This window comes from Lolium rigidum, chromosome 3, assembly GCF_022539505.1.
Source record: "Lolium rigidum isolate FL_2022 chromosome 3, APGP_CSIRO_Lrig_0.1, whole genome shotgun sequence".
In the NCBI taxonomy this organism is placed as follows: Eukaryota; Viridiplantae; Streptophyta; class Magnoliopsida; order Poales; family Poaceae; genus Lolium; species Lolium rigidum.
In genome coordinates, this window is record NC_061510.1 from 386,491,072 (window position 1) to 386,512,566 (window position 21,495).

The window sequence follows — 21,495 nt, forward strand, 5'->3', positions numbered from 1 at the left end:
AAAAGAAGTCGGTTCGCAAAAGAATCAAGCGAATTGGGCGATCGGCGATGAAAAGAGGTGGGGTGACGTGCCCCCTTGCTGGGCGTGCCACTTGCCCTCTTTTGGGCCTCCAGGACCTTTAGGTCAGGTCCAAGTGCTCATACTGCTTCTCTTGATGAAAAAATGACGCCCCCAAAATCCTAGCTCAATTTGGCTCTGTATAGGTATGTGAGAGTGAAAAATGCACAAAACCGGGGTTTTCTGTTATGGAGAGTTATAACCCAAACAAAGGGGATCATTGGTAAATTCCCATAAATCAATATAAAACATGAAAATAATATGATATATGTTGCAAATACGTGGGAATATGTGTTAATAAAATACAAAGTTCATGTATGCATTTTGCATGCATCACTTGGGCTTGTTGAGAAGTGTTGGGGGGATGACCCCCGGTATGCCAAAGGCATGCCAAACCGGATGGTTTGAGCCATCAAGATACCGGTTTAATATTTAAACCGGAGCGCAAAGTTAAGAGTTTGGCTAAGTAAAGCTAAGTCGGTATCCCCAAGAGGGGTATACGGAACCGGATAAAGAAGACACCGGGCTACCGGTAAGAAGTGCTACTGTAGCACGTCGGCGGGACTGGTCAAAGATTCTCTCCCGAGCTAGAGGACAAAGATGAGCTAAGCGAGTAGCTTTAAACGAAGCCGTGACGATAAAGAAGAGGATGACGCTGAAAGAAGCCGGAGGACGTCAGCCTCCCTGATTAAAGAAGACCCCGGTGTCATCTATGATTAAAGTAACTTTGAAAGTAGTTTGTCTAGTCAAAGATGACATTAGGGTTTCTTCCCCTGTAAGCCACCCTCTCCCCTATATAAGGAGAGGGGGCACACCCGTACGCGGGCAGATGAGAGAGGATCGACCTAGAGAGAGAACCTTGTATGCACAAACTTGTATCCTGTTGAAATCGATGAAGAGAAAGATCTAGAGCAGAGTTCTTCCTTGTGTGTTTCTTCTTCTACCTTTGCCTTTGGCTAAGTTCTTGAGGAAACCATCCGGAAGTTCATCCTGTCTAATCGAAAACCCTCCCCCGAATCCTCTTGCGCCCATTCGGCCCCAACTTAAGCCATCCCATGGCATCTGTCTGTTCCCCACGACGACAAGAAGCTAGCAACAAGCTCAAGAATCTCACATAGATAAACACAAATAGGCAACACGAATTAGGGAATGCAAAGTATGCAAAGGATTGGGCTTCCTAAGATGATGTGAGCAAGTTATCCAACCAAAGTCCCTATTGATAGTGCGGCTATCTATCATATGATCCAGTCTCTCAACAACCACCTTAAGACCGATAAAAGCAAAACCTAGCAAGACCATACCTTTGTGTTGTGCATCCCGCTTGATCTTTATGATGAAGCTTCATACTTCATTCAAACGGAATGTTTCACTTGATTATTATTGCTTCGTGAAGACACATAATTTGCTCCCCCATACACCAATATGGGGTAGCTTAATTAAGACACATCTTCACATGTCCATTATCACCAAATGGATGATAATCTTCAAGCATATGATCTTATCGAGATGCTCATCTTGAACTTGCCTTTCACAATCTTGATGATGATCACCACTAGATGTTATCCTCTCATGGGCTATTTGAGATCTTACTTTTGATGCATGCATGTCCATGGAAGGATACCTATAGTGAACTCTTCATTTCACTGCATGCTCTAAACCTTGGTCAACAACGAATCAACTCATGAGACATTATGACTTCGACATAGAGCTATATCTTGAATTAATCTCTTAAAATAAAACTCTCAAGATCTTATCATCCATTGCTTAACTCATAAGTTCTTTTAGATGCTTAACTCATAAGTTAGAGCATAGATAAATTGAGTTTCACACAAGAAATCCATCTTCATTTCTTTTTCTTGATCATATCCTATTTTTCTCTTCAAATCGATGATCTTCATGCCAATACTCAAGTTATATCTTTATCCTCATGGCATCTACATTTGAATCCAACACATGGACTACAAGAATTATCTATAGAATATTCATTCATATAAACTCAATGAAAACATTAGTCCAAGGGATTATCATTAATTACCAAAACCACACATAGAGGCAATGTACCCTTACATATTCTCGTGTACCATAACACATAAAATTTATGAAAATCACTAGACAAATGAACTAAATGTATTACTACATTGAATATGAGATAGTGAAGCAAGCAACAACACATCAACTACGACGGGTTAGTTAGAAAACATGTAGAAAATTATACACTTACCATCTTAAGAGGATGACTATCGGGCAAAATATCCATCGAGTTCTTCTTTCCAAATTACTTTCTTATTCCGTATGGTTTACTCTCATGATTATTATTGAGTCGATGGGTTCATGTCACTAACCATTTCCACCACCACCATATCTAGAAGGTTTCGATGTGTAGATCCCTATCTCATACCGATAAAGCATGTCCAGGAGAGCCGCATGATGATGGTCCAGTGCACCCTCAACACACAAAGGGTGGGAATCAAACACCCGCAATGGCAATGATTGGCAAAGTCATAGGTTTTAGGCAACACTAGATCAATACGACAATGCATACAACCCAGAGAACGTCATATGGCACACGGTGGCTAGAGCATGTAGCGCACCGCCGCACAGAAGACGACGGGGCCCAACCGAAATCCAGCTAGGCATATCTCTACCTGGTACACACACTAACACCTTTCACATCTGCACAAAAATAGGATGCGTGTAATGGCACCGCATTAAAAAGGACAATTGGCAAAGATAGAGAACCGCCCCTTCCCGTGCCGTCCCGCTCATACCATTTGCAGACAGTATAACCTCTCCACCTCCTAGACCGCTCTTCTCCCTCACCCCATTGCCCCCGTTGTTCCCCCTCCCACAACGATGTCGAATCTGCTGCCCTCCCTCTCCTCTGGGCCCTCCTTCGGCGCACCCTCGTCGCCCCCGCCGCCACCTGCCTCCTCGTCCGCCGGCACCAACGTCGCCGCGACGGCCTTAGGAAGGAGGGAGCAGAAGATGCTAGCTGTGCAACAGCTCGTGGTCGATCTCTGCGATTTGGAGCTGCGTGAGAATGCCCTCCTCGTCCTCAACAGGATTGCCCTCGATGAGCGGGGCATCTTCGAAGAGCGGGAGCTCATCAGGCAGCCAACCAAACATGGTAAGCACTATGTGGAGGTGGTTGGTGCGGAGGGGTTGCGAGAAGAAGCCGAGGTATGCCTCCAACACCTCATCACCCATGATCTCACCCTACCTGTCAATTCCATGTCAGAACCCGCCGGTACCGCCGCACCGGAGTCCATGCGGCAAACCAGCCCTAGATATGACCACATCTTCTCACCGACCCAACATATCTCGTCCGCGAACACCCGCGATGGCGATGATCGGCAAAAACCTGTCATAGGTTTCAGACACCGCTAGATCAACACCGCACCGATGTTCTAGAAAACGATGAGATGGCATACCGTGGGCGGAGAAAGTAGGTAGATCACCGGGAAGAAGACGATAGAGCCAACCGAAAATACATCCAGACAAAACTACTGAGGCTGGCACACACTACGATGAGATGGCATACTGTGGGCGGAGTGGGTAGGTACACCGCCGGGAAGAAGACGATAGAGCCAACCGAAAATACATCCAGACAAAACCACTGAGGCTGGCACACACTAACTTCTGCATCTGCACAAAAACAGTATGCGTGAGCAAAGATGGAAAACCGTCCTTTACCCGTGCCGCCCCTGCTCCTCGTAGCATACCTCTTGCAGACACTTCTCCACCTCCTCCTCGACCTCGGTCGCTCTTCTTGCCTCAAGCCACTGCCCCCGCCGCTTCCCCTCCCGCACCAATGGCGAATCTGCCGCCTTCGCTCTCCGTCGGGCCCTCCTTCGGCGCGCCCTCCCCACCACCTCCGCCGCCCTCGTCCTCGTCCGCCGCCGCCAACGCCGCCGCCAACGCCGCTGCCGGAGGGAGGGACCGCAAGATGGTGTCCGCGGAGCAGCTCGTGCTCGACCTCTGCGACCCGGAGCTGCGCGAGAACGCTCTCCTCGACCTCTCCAAGGTCGCCCTCCTTCCTCCTCCCACCCTCCAGCTGTCGCCCCAGCGTGGAGTTTCTCTGTAGTCTGTACCTATCTCTGTCGCGGGGAAATTTCGCTTTTTTATGCCTCTGCTGCAGGTTTAACGGTGGAATTTGTGGTCGAGAATCGGGGGATCTGTATGTGTCGTGCGGCGGTTCGTAAATCTGGAACCTTCGGGATGTAATGCCGAGTTCAGGCGAAAATAGCTTGGGACCCTGATGATCTGGTGTCAGTTTGTTTGTGCAGTTCCGTAGGTACATCGGCTCACGTGGGGATCTACTCCGTAGGGTATACCAGGGCCCGCCTATATTTCCCCGTTACTCGTTGGTCCATGCTTGGTATGAAAAATATAGCTTTCCAATCTCGGGAGAGTGATCCCATGAATAGCTTGGCGCGTCCTGGGTAAATTAGTGCAGCTGTGCCTGCTCATATTCTGAACATAGTGAGGATTCAGGTATTTGAGGCAATCCTGTAGTTACTTGAGTAAAAGCAAGTACGGTTTGGCGCGTGCGGATACGTTACATGATTTTTGAATGTTTGTTTCACTATACACCCTGTTTGAAAATGTGCCGTGCTGGCTTCCACCTTCCGCACGGTAAGAGTTGCCTCTCTCAGTTAGGCATCACCGGTATCGCGGTGTCAATGTGTGTGTCGGATGACGTTATCTGTTTTAGTTCTGCCTGCTCTGTTTAAAATGGAAAATACCTCGGTTATGTCATTCAGTCTGTTAGGAACGAATACGGCAAACAATATGTGCACTTTTGTTAGTACATCTGATTAAAATGGAAAATACTGCATTTGTCTTGGACATTCGCTTAGGAGTGAATACCTGAAGCAAAAGTGTATTGCTGTATTTGTTAATATCCCCTGCTTCCTAATGTGTTTATTTTTGGTAAAAGTGAACTCTAACGAATATCTTTCTGTCTGAGCTGGCTGTAAGGTTTATATTTGGCTGCTCACATTTAATTATTGCATTTGGTGGAGAAATCTTGTTCAAGGGCAGGGTGTTTTTTTGAACCCTGTACCACTGTGATGAGTTTGGAGACTTATCTCAGAGGAGCTGTTAAGAAGTGTCTAAATAGTCTAAGAACTATGTGGGAAGACATCTGTATGTTAAAAACAGCATGCTTTACTTGTGCAGATTATCTAGATAAGTGATAAAGCTACTAAATACTTTCCATCACATCATCATTCTTTTCTTAGTGAAACATCAACTTTTCAAAGATAATGTCCCAAACTGGAAAGTTGGTACATGTAACTACTTCTTCACTTTAATATTTTCATTGTGGCTACAAAACCTAGGATGCACTGTCCTATTCTTGGTTAAATCAACAATTGATCATGTTATGACTTAAGCACACATCGAGAACACACTTTTTCGTGTTTGTATGTAAGTTCTGTCAGCAGCTGTTCCAAACGAAGTACACATAGTTGCGTACAGGTCCATGACATGGAATCGACGGGAATCTTTTTTGAAACGCGATGTGGTACTTGCAGGAATCCTATTCTTGCTATCTTTTGACATGGCCGAAATCTATGTAGACAGAGTGCGGCCCAACTGAACTTGTGAGGCCCACGAAGGGGTTTTAATGGCTTACTGTGCAAATTGAATTTATTTAATCACTTAAGATTTGGTCGGGCATTAGAGGGGGATGGGAGGCGAATGATCTGAATCCACTCTTACCATAGATGAAATAATAAAAGTAGAAATTTGCCTGTCAGGTATTCATTTATGACAATTTGTTGTTTTAAAGATTTTCATGATGCTACTCCTTTTGCAGTGCTTGGTATAATATGACAATTTGATTTGATGTGTGCACATGTGCCTTGTGTGTTTGGGTGCATATGATGCATGCAGCGCCTTTGTGTGTTTGGGTGTGTCACTGGTGCAATCTCGAGGCTTCCTCTGTTTTTTGATAATTAAATGATCTGCTTAATTACACACCGATACCCAGATGGTATGAAATACACTGATCAGCAACTGACTTCACTGTGCGCTTTTTGCAAAGAACTCTGTAAACTATTAATGAGCTGTCTACATGCCTGGATATTTATTTGGAAGCGGTAATTGAAGATTCACTGTCTAATCGGTTTCTCAAATTTCTTCTTTCAGAAGCGAGAGATTTTCCAAGATCTGGCTCCACTCCTGTGGCACTCCTTTGGCACAGTTGCTGCACTACTCCAGGTAGGCTACAGTTCTTGCACAGTTCTAAATTTAGTTCATGAATGCGATGGTAGGAGAGTACATATGTACTTGGGTAGTCCTTGGTAGTTAAGGTAGGGTTGGTGTGATATTGATTCTTCTTTATATGAAATTTGTTGAAGCTTCTGTGCATTTTCCTCATTCAGTTTATTTCACTCATTTGAAAATGCAGGAGATTGTTTCAATCTACCCTTCACTTTCACCCCCGACTTTGTCGCCAGTTGCATCAAACCGTGTCTGCAATGCACTTGCACTTCTCCAGGTATGCTTTTACATTAGAAAGGAAACCATCACTCCCAGTGGACCTTGTGGTGGGTTGAGAATACTGCCATTTTCGTAGCATACTACTTGCCATCTATCTCTACAGGCTCCCCAAATTTGTTATGTGCACCATGCTTCTTAAATCTAATTTTGCTTTTTTTTTTTTTTTGTTATTGCAGTGCGTTGCTTCACACCCTGATACCAGGATACCTTTCCTGAATGGTACTGGGCATTGCCGTTTTTATATCAAGGCTTAAATATCCCCATAATTTTCAATGTTAACAAAGCTTTCTTCTGTTGTGACTTTTCTATGGTACACAATAAGTAAATCTCAATGAGCAAGTGATCAATAATTGAATCTTTTTCTTTGCAGCTCACATCCCACTGTACCTGTACCCGTTCCTGAATACTACCAGCAAGACAAGGCCATTTGAGTACTTGAGGCTTACCAGCTTGGGTGTCATTGGTGCTCTTGTGAAGGTATTTCAAACTATATACTTATGGAAACTAGGAATGGACTGTCCCATATAGATTTTTTTGCTTTGTAGTGGCGGGAGGGATGAAATGAAGGGTAAACCAATGGTGGGGAGTGGCTATATTATTTATTTCCTTGTACAATGGAAGCTGGTTCTTTTTGTGTACTCATTACAGTAGTCAAGTCATGTTAACCAAACGGACCGGTTAGGATTTGGTCTGATAGGAACTATTACGTGGGCCAGTGATTTGTTAGAGCTCCTATTGTTTCTTTTACTGGATATCAGTTTTGCACATCAGAAGATTATTTTCATTGCTTTGTTTTGTGATATATGCAGGTTGATGATTCTGAAGTAATTGGATTTCTGCTTCAAACTGAAATAATTCCTCTTTGTCTGCGTACTATGGAGATGGGCAGTGAACTTTCCAAAACAGTATGAACCTTAGCCCTTGCTCTATATCTATTAAGTGTCTATTTCTGGTTCTTCTGTAGCCTTTGACAATGCATCGATATGTTCCTTAAGCATGGTTAATTAATCCTGTGTGAAACTTGGATGGTGCAATAGCGAAAGCATTTAGCAACCTAATTTTGTGTATGAATCGCTCAGATTATCTGTGGTAGTTGCCTTTTGTAGGTTGCTTCATTTTTAAAGTCTAAACTTGCTGGAATATTCCACCTTTTTTAAAAATTATGTAAGTTCGTAGCATTTAGATTACCTTAGTGGTAGCTAATAATGATGTGGATGTCAAGAAACACTGCTTGTTAAACCGTAATGTATTTGAAGCTGTCATGCATATATCTTACTAGACTGTTAGGTATCTTCTCTCTGTGAGATCTGTAGCTACTGATGATGTGTATTTGAAGCTGTTAAAGATAGATTGTACTAGATTGGTGGATATCTTTTTTTCTGCGAGATATGTAGTCAGCGCTTTGGTCTCACTAACTCGGTCAATGCATACTACTATTACTTGCAGGTGGCCACCTTTATTGTTCAGAAGATCCTGCTTGATGACATTGGGCTGCGCTACATTTGCGCAACTGCCGAGCGTTTCTTCGCTGTGGCCACTGTCTTAGCTCAGATGGTCCAGGCACTGGCTGAACAGCCCTCTGCAAGGCTGCTGAAGCACATAATCCGCTGCTACCTGAGGCTGACAGAGAACGCGAGGTTGGTGCCGCCCATCCTTACAAAATAGTCAATAGAACTGTTCACGTGTAAATTGGCCTTTGTTCTAAATCAGTTTGATCTTGCAATGCAGGGCATGTGCTGCGCTCAACAGCTGCCTCCCCACCGTGCTGAAAGATGGGACCTTCAACTCCTTCCTCCAGGTGTGTTGCAGCTCACGTTTTTTCTGAACTAGACAAGCTTCATTCTGACATTTGCTCCGTGAGTTTGGATTATGTACTGAACCCTTGCTTCTTGTCGCAATAGCAGGACGATCACGTGACTAGGCGCTGGCTCCAGCAGCTGCTGCACAACATGACTGTGGCCGGGATGGCCGGAGGAAGCTCTCATGCCGGCGGCATGGGGGTAGGCCCTGCTGGCATGGGGGGCGGGAGCTCCCACGGCGGCATGGGTGGAGGTGGCCCTCACGCGGGCCTCGACCACCTCATGGGGCTGTGAATGAAGGAATGAAGCTTGCGTCCGCACCGCAGAAGACTCATCCAAGGCCCCCAAGGGTACTAGGGTGCGTGTTCGAGAGTCTGAAAACCTTTGCCGTGCGGCGCTGTCTATGTGTCTGTTGTAGTCGTCCCTGTCGTCGTACCTAGCTCCGTGTTGTCTGTAGCGTCTGTCGGTGTCGTTCAAAAGAAGAATAGCTTCTGCCCTTCGCGGGGGGAAGAAGAAGGTATGGTCCTAGTATTGGGGTACTGTGTGTTTCCCTGGCCTTGGTTACATAGCCTGTCTAGGGTGTACAAAGACAAATAAGCCTGTGCAGCAGAGCTGCCCCCCTGCTCCTGGCAAAATGTCCCAAGGATGGTCAGGGGGTAGTCGTCAAAGTGAACCGTGTCAGTCTATACAATAAGGAAAACTTTGTGGTCAGAGATTTGTTTGACTGGTGCTGCTGAGCATGCTGGGGTTTGTCTGAGTGCAGGTGAAGTTGAAGTGTGTGAAGCGCCATGACACAAAGGAGTCCTTGGGAGAGTGGAGGGACACCCAGGACATTCATTCTCCTGTTCCAATAGTTTGCTGTTCTCTGACGGCCGGGAGGGATGCTCAATCAAACAACACAAGCAGGCGCTGGTTGTGGCGATTCATGCGTGCATCTGAGCCAGGTTGCCTCTCTGACTTTGCGATCTGAGAGCGAGAGGCACCTCCAAGGTGGCCTTTCATGGCATCGCAAGGCCATTTCAGGCACTCGAGCAGCCAGGGAGCTCTCTGCGCCTGCTGCCAAACGAGACTCGGCTAATCTAAGTATCTAACAAACATCTCATCGATTAATCTATTGGACGCTTGAACAAGTTGAGCAGCTCCTCCACGCGAGAGGAAAAACAAACATGTGTTTAGAAAAATCGAACGTCGCCGTCCCTTCCGTCGTCTCAAGGGCTCTCAACTCAACACTCTTCTGACTCCGATCTCCTCCGACCTATAAACCCGCCTCCGCCCCCCTTTCTCCCCCAGATCAAAACCCCGCCTTCCTCTCCCTCCGTCAAACCATCCATCAGCCAGCCATGGCGACCGCCGCTGCGTCCCAGGTACGTACGCCCGACCCTGTGCAAACCTCCCCCGATTCTTGCGCGGCGGGTGCTGACCTCTGTTTTTCCTCCCCTGCCGCAGGTGGCTTTCTCCGCGACCGCCGGCTCGGATCGCGCCGTCAGGAGCTCCGGAATCCAGGTACGGCGCCTACTCCCATGCTGCTCGCCGTGGTACTCCTTTTACGTGTCATCTCTTGGTGGGGATGCTGGAATCATGTGTTGCTGCGGGGTTGGTGAGGTCTGGATTGACCAAGGCGGCAGATTGGTGCGGTCTGGGCTGTCGAAGCCACCAGATTGGTTCGAAAGGGACCAGTTTTAGGGAACTCCGTACCACTAAGGCCGTGGCTCCGTGCTTCTTCCTCGGATAGCTATCGGCCACCATAGTGATTAGTGATAACTGTAGTTAGATACACACTTTAGACTTAGTAATTCTGAATCCCCAGAGCTCTGGCTGTGGTAGGTTATGGATTGACCGAATCCTCAGCTGGCATTGCATCCCGTACAGCGCTAAAATTCACCGACTGTATGCCCAAATGTTGGTTTTCTATCTAATTTTTCGCCTTCTGTTATGCTTCAGGTCACCAACAACCTTAGCTTCGGTGCCAAATCACGGACCGGCAACACCGCATTATCATGCGAGAGCAAGGCCGCGGTGCGGCGGAGCCATGTCAGGAAGGTGCGCTGCACGGCGGTCCAGCAGTCGAGCAAGGTCTCCGTCGTGCCTCTCGACCTGGAGAGCGCCAAGGAGCCGCCGCTCAACACCTACAAGCCCAAGGGGCCGTACACGGCCACCATCGTCTCCGTCGAGCGGGCGGTGGGCCCCAACGCCCCGGGGGAGACGTGCCACGTTGTCATTGATCATGGTGGCAATGTGCCGTACTGGGAGGGGCAGAGCTATGGGATTATTCCGCCGGTATGTGTTTTCACGCTTTCTACCGTATTATTGGTTAAGAGGATCCACATATCGAGATATGCTGTACCAAAATCATGTTCAAATCTGTAGACATTGATTTGAATTTTTGTGCTGGAAGCGTTTCCTGCTTTCTACCATTTTATCATTTATTATTAGATAAGAGAGCCAACGTATCTAGATATGCTGTGCTGAAAATCGTGTTAAAATCTGTAGATGTTGATTTGAATATGCTGCTTCATGCTTTTTGTAGGACAATTGCTTTAGATTAACTCAAATATACCAAATATCTATTTTATTTCATTTGCTATATTGTCCATGTCTTGACTTCACATTTCTACTTTGCTAGCCTTCCCTAACTGAACCTTGTGTGCACCTGCCAGGGAGAGAACCCAAAGAAGCCTGGAAACCCACAGAATGTCCGCCTTTATTCTATTGCATCTACTAGGTATGGCGATTCATTTGATGGAAAGACTGCCAGTTTATGTGTTCGCCGTGCAGTCTATTATGATCCTGAAACTGGCAAGGAGGACCCCTCCAAGAACGGTGTCTGCAGTAATTTCTTGTGCAACTCAAAACCTGGGGACAAGATTCAGCTGACAGGTTAGTTGGACCGATATAAAGGATTTTCTGTGTGTGTGTTACCAGTGTTATATGAGGGCATCTAAAGTCTAAATCTAAAATGACCAAGTTTTTGCTGTTACATTCTCCTAAAGTTCTAACATGGTAGATCATCTGTTTCTGAATGCTGAGCATTAGTACATATACACAGATTGTCAGATATAAATTAATCCGGAGCAGGAAATAACCATGCAATGCTTTCATTTACATTGCCACTGCTTTACAGTCTACATTCCGACTAAAAGCAACTTCTTACATGCTAGACAGACAAATGACAAAGTATAAGTAGCCAAATGGATAGTCTCCCCTAGTCTAGTCTCTTGGCTCGGTTTTCTTTTGTACATTTTGTATATGTGTAACCTTTTTTGACAACCTTAAAGTTTTAATAAAATACTGTGGAGAGTTTACCCAACAGTTCTTCCTAAAAAAAGTATAAGTAGCCAACAGCATCTTCCAGTATGTCAATTGCCTAAACTAATATGGCTACCCCACTGGATCCGTTCTATCCAATTTTTGTTATACTTGATTCTTTTGATAAAGAAACCTGCATATGATAGTTACATTTCCTTTAAAATGTGTTCTGCTTTCTGATTACCTTTGAGATACAAACTCAACATGTATGCTCATACATCTTTCCTGTAGAATTTTGCGTGCTCGGAGTTAATGCCGAACGATGGATATTCTAACCTTTAAGCATCTCACATGATTTCTGTCTTATCTCAGGTCCCTCTGGCAAAATCATGCTCCTGCCTGAGACTGATCCAAATGCAACCCATATCATGATTGCCACTGGCACCGGTGTTGCTCCCTATCGTGGGTACCTACGCCGTATGTTCATGGAAGATGTCCCAAATTACAGATTTGGTGGCCTTGCTTGGCTCTTCCTTGGTGTGGCTAATTCGGACAGCCTTCTTTATGATGAAGAGTTCACAAGCTACCTTAAGCAGTATCCAGACAATTTCAGGTTACTAGATCTCATACGTCTTGATACCTGTTTAAGTTATTATCTTTACACATGCCCCAAACAGCATTTTATCATTGCCTTGGGTGCTTCCGTCAGAGCATTATTGATATGGAGTGTACCACAACTTGAATAAAATACGTGTGTTCTTTTTGCCGGTATAATATAATTGAGTGCATTGAATATGTAGGTTTGACAAAGCACTAAGTAGGGAGCAGAAGAACAAGAGTGGTGGCAAGATGTACGTCCAGGACAAGATCGAAGAGTACAGCGACGAGATTTTCAAGCTTTTGGATGGTGGAGCACACATCTACTTCTGCGGTTTGAAAGGAATGATGCCCGGGATTCAGGATACACTCAAGAAAGTCGCAGAGCAGAGAGGGGAGAGCTGGGATCAAAAGCTATCACAGCTCAAGAAGAACAAGCAATGGCATGTTGAGGTTTACTAGGATTTGAATGTTGGGCTATCTATGATTGTTCTGCCGTGAGTTGATGTTAAGAGAAGGCAGAGAACACATAGAATGATTCTTGTGATGGTGTAAAATTGTTAAGGATTTTTCTTGGGAATCATAAAGTCATTCATGTAGCTCATAAGCTTCTGCATCATATGATGCGTGAATTGGAGCATGTAACTTTTGTTCTTACATTTTCGTCCGGCGATTTACCTGGGGATGAATTTATGCACCTTTCCTGATTGCACGTGGATGAAATGCAGTGGAATATATATTGCCATTCATTCAAATCTCGAAGGGTAGTATTCTATGCATACAATCTTTTGTCTAGGTATTTAGAATTCTTTGTTGGATATCTACGATCTAAATATTTCATTGCGACTTTACTTTCTACCACACACTTCTGTAAAAAATTACCTGCTTTGATTGCCCAATTTTCGTAACATCTTGTGCTCCATTGGGTTCCAGTAAATGGAGAAACCACAATAATAAACACCACGTACCACACATCACTATGACAGGAATTTCAAGCAAATTGGAACAATCGAACTCTTGAATAGAGGCTGGGGACAAACAGCACATGCCTCAGATTCACACTCGGGGCTGCTAAACTCTTCAGACTAGATGCTTACGGATGTACACCTGCCCGGGGAGGACCGGGGTTAACATGTGGCCCTTTGGCAGAAGCTCAGCAAAATATCGTTCATATAGAGAGCGGCTAACAACAAGTTTCAAATCCAAATATTACATAGTTTGAGAGATACAAAAAATAAAACCTCAAAAAAGTGCGGGTGTGTAGGTGTCATGGTTCTCTCTCACAAGTTCTCCGTTAGTACTTAACAGTAGCACAACCTTACAAAAAGTCACACCCTACTACACACAAATTACAAGGGAATTCAAGCGTCCGGGATCAATAATCCTACACCTACGGAATAACCTTACGGATTAATCTTACGGACGCAACGTGGCTCCGTTCACCTGCACTGGTTTGGTGTGGTTGCTCCTAATAATGCGGACACGAACGAATGACTGCTGGCCACCTCATTTCGTAAGACCCGTCCGTAACAAATGTGTCCGTATATGTAGCATTACTCGTCCGGGATAACTGTTTGTAGCCCAACCCTGCCCGTAGAAAAGCTAAACAAGAACACATCTGCTGGTTGCGGAAGCCCCGGCATGGGCTTTGGAGGATATCGAGAAGGGGCTAAGAGGGTTTCTTTGGACGGCCAAGGACAAGGCTAATGGAGGACAATGCCTGGTCGCTTGGGATCAAGTCTGCAGGCCCAGGGAGTTTGGAGGGCTAGGCATAAGGAATCTTCGCCTCCAAGGTTTGGCGTTAAGGATGAGATGGGAGTGGCTCCGGAGAACTGACAATACCAGGCCATGGCAAGGACTGCCGATGCTCAAGGACGACAAGGCGAGAGAGGCATTCGACAGTTTGGTCAAGATCGATACAGGCTCGGGAAGGTCGGTTCTCTTCTGGAGGGACAGATGGATTCATGGGTGTGCGACGGAAGACTTCGCCCCGGGGATTACGCAGCATGTCAGGACCAGGGTGAGAAACACTAGGACGGTGGAGCAAGCGATGCGCGGGAACGCCTGGATGCTTGATATACAAGGTTGTGTCGCAACGCTTGGGGCAAGGGAGTGTGTCAGGCTCTGGCTTGCGATATCCTCCACTCGGCGCGATCCAAGTGTTGATGATGTCTTCAGATGGCCGTGGAGTAGCTCTGGTGCATACACGGCGAGTTCGGCGTACGAGATGTTGGCCCAAGGCTGTGTCAGATTTGAGTTGGCTGATGCGATCTGGAGGAGCCATGCAACGCCCAAGAGCAAGCTTTTTATCTGGCTTGCGGCACAGCACCGTATACGGACGTCTGATCGACGTGCAAGGCACGGCTTGCAAGATGCACCATCCCCCTGTTATATCTGCCTGCAGGAGGAGGACACGGCTGAGCATATCCTTGTCAGGTGTGTCTATGCCAGGGAGATCTGGTGGAGGTGCTGCCAGAGGCTAGGGATGCAATTCCAAACCCCAGATGTCAGTAGCTCTCTGAGGGAGTGGTGGACTAAGGAGAGAGGAAGGTTTAGGGCAAAGGAGAGAAGATGGTTCGATGGCTTGGTCTGCACAGTAGGTCACGCGCTATGGAAGCAAAGGAATGCGTGGTGCTTTGCCAATGTTCACAGCCAGCACCCGGCGGAGACGTTGGTTGCACACATTTTGGAGGAGCTTAGGATGTATCGTGTAACGCATGATCAGGGTGTAGGAGTGTTAGACAATGGTTAGAGAGAGTAGTCTTGCTTAGTGTTGTGGAGTCAAATCCTTGCATGGTTACATGTAAGGTATTCTTGTAAATATTGCTTCTACCTTCTATAAAAGTATGGTACGCATTCGCGTACTCTCAAAAAAAAAAAAAAACAAGAACACATATAGTTCAAATCACCCTTGTCAGGTGCGTGAGATTACGACCGGCAGTATGGCACAAGGCGAGGCATTCAACAATAGTATGCGGCGACGACATGGAGCTGTCCAAGTTGAAGCTTGTAAGTTCAGCATCTCTATTGACGCAATAGTAGGCCTCAACATGGATAATTGCTCCCTCGTCTATACCTTCGCTGAAGTAGACAACGTCGCCAGCAATAGAGGGGAAAACCTCCGTGGACACCGAAAGTGGGGAATGCATTCCAATGAACAATGCACCCCCACTCAAGCTCTTCGTCAGGAGCAGTTTCTTGGTGTCTAAATCCAGCTGATACACGTCGTAGTCGAAGCACATTGGATTCGTCCGAAACATATTAGGGTGCACCAATATCAACTTCCCGCTGCAGCACGCAAGGTACATGCTGTCATGAATTGGGGAAAATGGTATATGCAGCTTGAGCTTGGCAGCCACCTCCATCCGTGGTGGCTGATTTGGAGAAAATTACAAAAAACCACCACATATCAGGCAATCGTTTCAAAAAGCAACCACTATTCGAATTTGTTTCAAAAAAACCACCACTCTACGGTGAACACGTTGCAAGGTGCACTGATTCACGCCCGAACCGATTTTAATCACGAAACTGACGAATCGGGCCCACTGTCAGGTCTACGTGGCACATCACAGACGGTGCGGTCGGAGCGCCGTTGACGACCGTTAACGGCACAGTGGGGCCCACCACTTGGTCGTCTTTTATGGGCGGATCGCGTGGAGTTGACCAGCTCACTCTCCCCTAGCCAGTGAGCTTTTGCTCGTCGCCGTCGCCGCACTGGAGCAGCGCCGCCGCCTGGAGACTTGTCGCCGTTCCCGCGAGCCACCGACGAGGGAGGCGATGCCGAGCTGGCACGACGGGTCGACGAGCTCAGAGAGTGTTGTGGGTATACTTTATGGGTATATCAACGACATGGCTTAGATCCGGCAAGCCCGGGTGGCCCACAGATGGTGATGGTGGCATACGGCTCATCGGGCGGCCTAGTTGCTGTAGATCATGAAGGATGAAGTCTAGCCCAGGAACAGGGAGCCGGATCCCAACCGACCTACGAAGAAGGCCGGATCCGTGGAAGCCCATAAAGTGTCTGGATCCAGTACGGCATAGATGGAAGGCGGATCCTTGACGTGCACGGCAATGTAATGTTTCGTAGTTAGGCAACTTGTATTCCGGCTAGGACTCTCCGTGTAAACCCTAGATCCGTGCGCCTTTATAAGCCGGATCCTGGGAGCCCTAGAGGCACAACCAAAACTCATTGTAACAATGCGAAAACGCCCAGATAATTCCAGACAAGCAGCAGTAGGCGATGTCATCGAGCAGGTGTTCCGAAGCTGGGTAAATCGCGTACCACCGTCCCGAGGACTCTCCGCCCTATGGCCCCTACTTCTTCTCCCCCTCGCGAGGATCCCTCTTCCGAGGTACCGCCGAATAGGCAACGACAGAGAGGCTCCCTGTAAGTGGCCGATTTAAATTTCCAGGGTTTCCGATTTGGGGGAGAATTTGGGGATTTCTACGCATTGGTCGATTTACTTCGATTCCGTTTGCATTTTTGCTCAATAGGAGTTGAATGACATCGACTATGCTCCTGATACAACTGAGGAACCTACATTTCACGGATTGGCCGTGGGATCTGGCGAACGATGTCGTGTCCACAACCTTGAGCCGGTGAGATGTGTGGCCTTTGAAGGGACGAACACTGGGCGTCGTTTCTACCTCTGCTCCATTGAAAATGTGAGTGTAATTTTTTGCTGTTGAACCATATAAATATCTGTATGCCTCAACCATAGAAAATTGTAGTGTGTAATTATATTTGTGTAATACTCTGTAATTTAACCATAGTAATTGTTTGTATATTTAGTAATTTCATAGCAAAAATCTATGTAATTGAACCATAGCATGTCAACCATTTCCCTAATTGTGCTCATTTTTATGCAGCATGTTCTGAACCGTGGCTTCCATGCACGGGTAGATAGTGAGTGGCCTGAGCCACTACAAAATGCTTTGAAGAAACTATGGGGAATGTACTACTCTAGCAATTCATGTAGAATTGATGACAAGTTAGAGCATGCAAGATTTGTTGAGGAGCTTGCTGTAGAGAAAAACAAGATTGAGAAGAAGTATGCAAGCCTGTTAGTTTATGTGAAGAAATTTGCAGAAGAGACTGAGAAAAGTGTGGTGAAGAGAAATTACAAGTTGATAACTTCAGGATGAAATTAATGAGCTAAAGAAGGAGATTGCTGAGCTGAAGCAGTTGCAGAAAACACAGGCTGAGGTCATTAGGGCAAAGAAGGAGGAACTGGAGGCAGGAAGAGAAGCTTGGAAGACAAAAACTGATGCTTTGAAGAAAGAGAAGCATGCATTGAATGAGGAGAAGAGAAAGCTGGTGTACATGCTCTATGACCTGCTGAAGCTTAGCAATGGAAACAAGGACAAGCTCAAAAGGATTAGGGAAGTGTGTGAGGAGGAGTTGATCATTTGATGTCCTACTGCAAAATTGTAATGGTTAATTGTGGTACTGGTAGTTTGTAATGGTTAATTGTGCTACTACTAAGCTATGTAAGTGATCCCAGGTGTTGTAGGTTTGTATTTGTTGGTTTGTATGTGTTCTGTACCCATTTGTTAGGGTACAGATTTGTTGGACATGTGATTTGTATGGTACTTGGTAGTATGTCAAACTTATTTTATTTGTGAACCTGTCCTTGTGAACCTGTCCATTTATTCTGTACCCATGTGTTATCTTATTTGGATTGTACTGGTAGTATGTCAAACTGGAGCTGGAAGTTATCTTCCAGGTTTTTTACAGAAAGCAACCACTTTTGGGGATGTGAATGACAGAAAACCACCACTCTGATTGAGATCCAGCAGCACAAGGTTTAGACAGTACATACATAACTGATAGACACATGGTTCAGACACTTAAATAATTGGTAGACACATGGTTCAGACACTTAAATAATTGGTAGACACATGGTTCAGACACTTAAATAACTGATAGACACATGGTTCAGTAGCTCCTGGTTCAGACACATGGTTGTGCTCATTACACATGGTTCAAACACTATCCTGGTACACATACTGACATTATAGAAGTTCATTGCACATACTAGGAGATCACAGAACACCTTTTTTGATATCTGCCATGGTAAGGTTGTCAATGTTGCTTGCTGTCAGGTATCCCTTCATCCTAGTGTTCTCTCTCCTCTCTCTTGCTGGCCTGGGGGCTTTGAATGGAGCTGCAGCAGTTGTAGCAGCAGCTGATGCTCTAGCACTTGGAGCACCAGATGCTATAGTAGCTGCAGCATGAGAAGATTCTCTAGGACCTGTAGCAGTAGTACTTCCTGATGCTTCACTTGTTGCTGCTTTCTTCTTAGGAGGTGGTGCTGCTGCAGATGCTGTAGCACTTGCTGATTTCCTCTTAGGTGCAGCTGGAGCAGTTGCACCAGCAGTAGTACCTGTCTTCCTCTTCCATGGTGCTGGGTTCAGAGGTGCAGAAGCTTGAGTTGTCTTCCTCTTAGGTGCAGCAGGAGCAGGTGCTGAACAGGCTTGGGTAGCAGCTGGAGCAGCAGTTGCTCCTGCTGGAGCGGCACTTGGTGGGGCAGCACTGAAGGAGATATGCCCTAGAGGCAATAATAAAGTGGTTATTATTTATATCTTTATGTTTATGATAAATGTTTATATATCATGCTATAATTGTATTAACCGAAACATTAGTACATGTGTGATATGTAGACAACAAAGAGTCCCTAGTATGCCTCTTAACTAGCTTGTTGATTAATGGATGATTAGTTTCATAATCATGAACATTGGATGTTATTAATAACAAGGTTATATCATTGTATGAATGATGTAATGGACACACCCAATTAAGCGTAGCATAAGATCACGTCATTAAGTTATTTGCTATAAGCTTTTCGATACATAGTTACCTAGTCCTTATGACCATGAGATCATGTAAATCATTTATACCGGAAAGGTACTTTGATTACACCAAACGCCACTGCGTAAATGGGTGGTTATAAAGGTGGGATTAAGTATCCGGAAAGTATGAGTTGAGGCATGTGGATCAACAGTGGGATTTGTCCATCCCGATGACGGATAGATATACTCTGGGCCCTCTCGGTGGAATGTCGTCTAATGTCTTGCAAGCATATGAATAAGTTCATAAGAGACCACATACCACGGTACGAGTAAAGAGTACTTGTCAGGAGACGAGGTTGAACAAGGTATAGAGTGATACCGATGATCAAACCTCGGACAAGTAAAATATCGCGTGACAAAGGGAATTGTTATCGTATGTGAATGGTTCATTCAATCACTAAAGTCATCGTTGAATATGTGGGAGCCATTATGGATCTCCAGATCCCGCTATTGGTTATTGGTCGGAGTGAGTACTCAACCATGTCCGCATAGTTCGCGAACCGTAGGGTGACACACTTAAAGTTGGATGTTGAAATGGTAGAACTTGAATATGGAATGGAGTTCGAATATTTGTTCGGAGTCCCGGATGAGATCACGGACATCACGAGGAGTCCCGGAATGGTCCGGAGAATAAGATTCATATATAGGAAGTCATTTTATGTGAATTAAAATGATCCGGAAGGTTCTATGGAAGGTTCTAGAAGGTTCTAGAAAAGTCCGGAAGAAACCACCAAGGAAGGCGGAGTCCCGGTGGGACTCCACCTCCCATGGCCGGCCAACCCTAAGGGGAGGAGTCCCAAGTGGACTCCCCAAGGGGGCCGGCCACCCCTCCCAAGGAAGGTGGAACTCCCACCTCTAGTGGGAGTCCTAGCTTGGGTAGGTTTCATGAGTTATGGAAGGTTTTGGTTTGGGGTCTTATTCGAAGACTTGTAGACCAACTCTTGGGTGTTCCACCTATATAATGAGGGCCAAGGGGAGGGGCCGGCCACCCCAAGCACCATCAAGGTGGCCGCACCCCTAGTGGCCGGCGCCCCCCTCTCCCAAACCCTAGCGGCCCTCTCTCCTCCACCACACCCCGCACGCTTAGCGAAGCTCCGCCGGATTTCTCCACCACCACCAACACCACGCCGTCGTGCTTGTCGGATTCAAGAGGAGCTACTACTTCCGCTGCCCGCCTGGAACGGGAGGTGGACGTCGTCTTCATCAACAACCGAACGTGTGACCGAGTACGGAGGTGCTGCCCGTTCGTGGCGCCGGTGATCAAGATCTTCTACGCGCTTTTGCAAGCGGCAAGTGAACGTCTACCGCAGCAACAAGAGCCTCATCTTGTAGGCTTTGGAATCTCTTCAAGGGTGAGACTCGATAAACCCCTCGTTGCTACCGTCTTCTAGATTGCATCTTGGCTTGGATTGCGTGTTCGCGGTAGGAATTTTTTTGTTTTCTATGTAACGTTATCCTTCAGTGGTATCAGAGCCGTGTCTATGCATAGATGGTTGCACGAGTAGAACACAATGGTTTTGTGGGCGTTGATGCTCTTGTTATCTTTAGTTTGAGTACTTTGCATCTTTGTGGCATAGTGGGATGAAGCGGCTCGGACTAACTTTACATGACCGCGTTCATGAGACTTGTTCCTCGTTCGACATGCAACTTGTATTGCATAAGAGGCTTTGCGGGTGTCTGTTTCTCCTACTATAGTGAAGATTCAATTTACTCTTCTACTGAAAACATTAGTATCAACGTTGTGGTTCATGTTCGTAGGTAGATTAGATCTCTCTCGAAAACCCTAAACCACGTAAAATATTCAAACCAAATTAGAGACGTCTAACTTGTTTTTGCAGGGTTTGGTGATGTGATATGGCTATAATGTGATGATGAATATGTATGAGATGATCATTATTGCATTGTGGCAACCGGCAGGAGCCTTATGGTTGTCTTTAAATTTCATGTTGAGTAGTATTTCAAAGTAGTTGTAATAGTTGCTACATGGAGGACAATCATGAAGACGGCGCCATTGACCTTGACGCTACGCCAACGATGATGGAGATCATGCCCGAAGATGATGGAGATCATGTCCGTGCTTTGGAGATGAAGATCAAAGGCGCAAAGACAAAAAAGGGCCATATCATATCACATATGAACTGCATGTGATGTTAATCCTTTTATGCATCTTATTTTGCTTAGATCGCGATGGTAGCATTATAAGATGATCCCTCACTAAAATCTCAAGATAATAAAGTGTTCATCCTTAGTAGCACCGTTGCCAAGACTTGTCGTTTCGAAGCATCTCGTGATGATCGGGTGTGATAGAATCAACAAGTGCATACAACGGGTGCAAGACAGTTTTGCACATGCGGATACTAAGGTGGCCTTGACGAAGCCTAGCATGTACAGACATGGTCTCGGAACACGTGATACCGAAAGGTAGAGCATGAATCAT

General features: G+C 46.0%; 2 protein-coding genes across 3 annotated transcripts; both read left to right on the forward strand.

Moving 5' to 3' along the window:
- Positions 1-3,766: 3,766 nt before the first annotated feature.
- LOC124704459 (CCR4-NOT transcription complex subunit 9-like) lies at positions 3,767-9,074 on the forward strand. 2 transcript variants are annotated; one of them, XM_047236716.1, is made up of 9 exons: positions 3,767-4,081; positions 6,211-6,282; positions 6,473-6,562; positions 6,741-6,783; positions 6,935-7,041; positions 7,374-7,469; positions 8,011-8,201; positions 8,293-8,362; positions 8,469-9,074. In XM_047236716.1, the coding sequence occupies exons 1-9, from the start codon at positions 3,869-3,871 to the stop codon at positions 8,655-8,657; spliced, it is 1,071 nt and encodes a 356-aa protein (XP_047092672.1). In that variant the 5' UTR covers positions 3,767-3,868; the 3' UTR covers positions 8,658-9,074. The 2 variants fall into 2 exon arrangements, with proteins under 2 accessions (XP_047092672.1, XP_047092671.1); XM_047236715.1 differs by having other exon boundaries at positions 3,768-4,081; positions 8,466-9,074.
- A 523-nt stretch (positions 9,075-9,597) lies between these two features.
- LOC124700730 (ferredoxin--NADP reductase, root isozyme, chloroplastic-like) lies at positions 9,598-12,863 on the forward strand. The gene is made up of 6 exons (XM_047232814.1): positions 9,598-9,727; positions 9,810-9,866; positions 10,305-10,640; positions 11,021-11,240; positions 11,982-12,222; positions 12,410-12,863. Exons 1-6 carry the CDS (start codon positions 9,704-9,706, stop codon positions 12,666-12,668), a joined length of 1,137 nt encoding a protein of 378 aa, XP_047088770.1. The 5' UTR covers positions 9,598-9,703; the 3' UTR covers positions 12,669-12,863.
- The last annotated feature ends 8,632 nt before the right edge of the window (positions 12,864-21,495 follow it).

Coding starts and splice junctions, on each gene's coding strand:
- LOC124700730 (XM_047232814.1), top strand. CDS start 9,704: ATGGCGACCGCCGCTGCGTCCCAG. Junction 9,867..10,304: donor TCAGGAGCTCCGGAATCCAG/GTACGGCGCCTA, acceptor GTTATGCTTCAG/GTCACCAACAACCTTAGCTT. Junction 10,641..11,020: donor GCTATGGGATTATTCCGCCG/GTATGTGTTTTC, acceptor TGCACCTGCCAG/GGAGAGAACCCAAAGAAGCC.
- LOC124704459 (XM_047236715.1), top strand. CDS start 3,869: ATGGCGAATCTGCCGCCTTCGCTCTCCGTCGGGCCCTCCTTCGGCGCG. Junction 6,283..6,472: donor CAGTTGCTGCACTACTCCAG/GTAGGCTACAGT, acceptor TTGAAAATGCAG/GAGATTGTTTCAATCTACCC. Junction 7,470..8,010: donor GCAGTGAACTTTCCAAAACA/GTATGAACCTTA, acceptor TATTACTTGCAG/GTGGCCACCTTTATTGTTCA.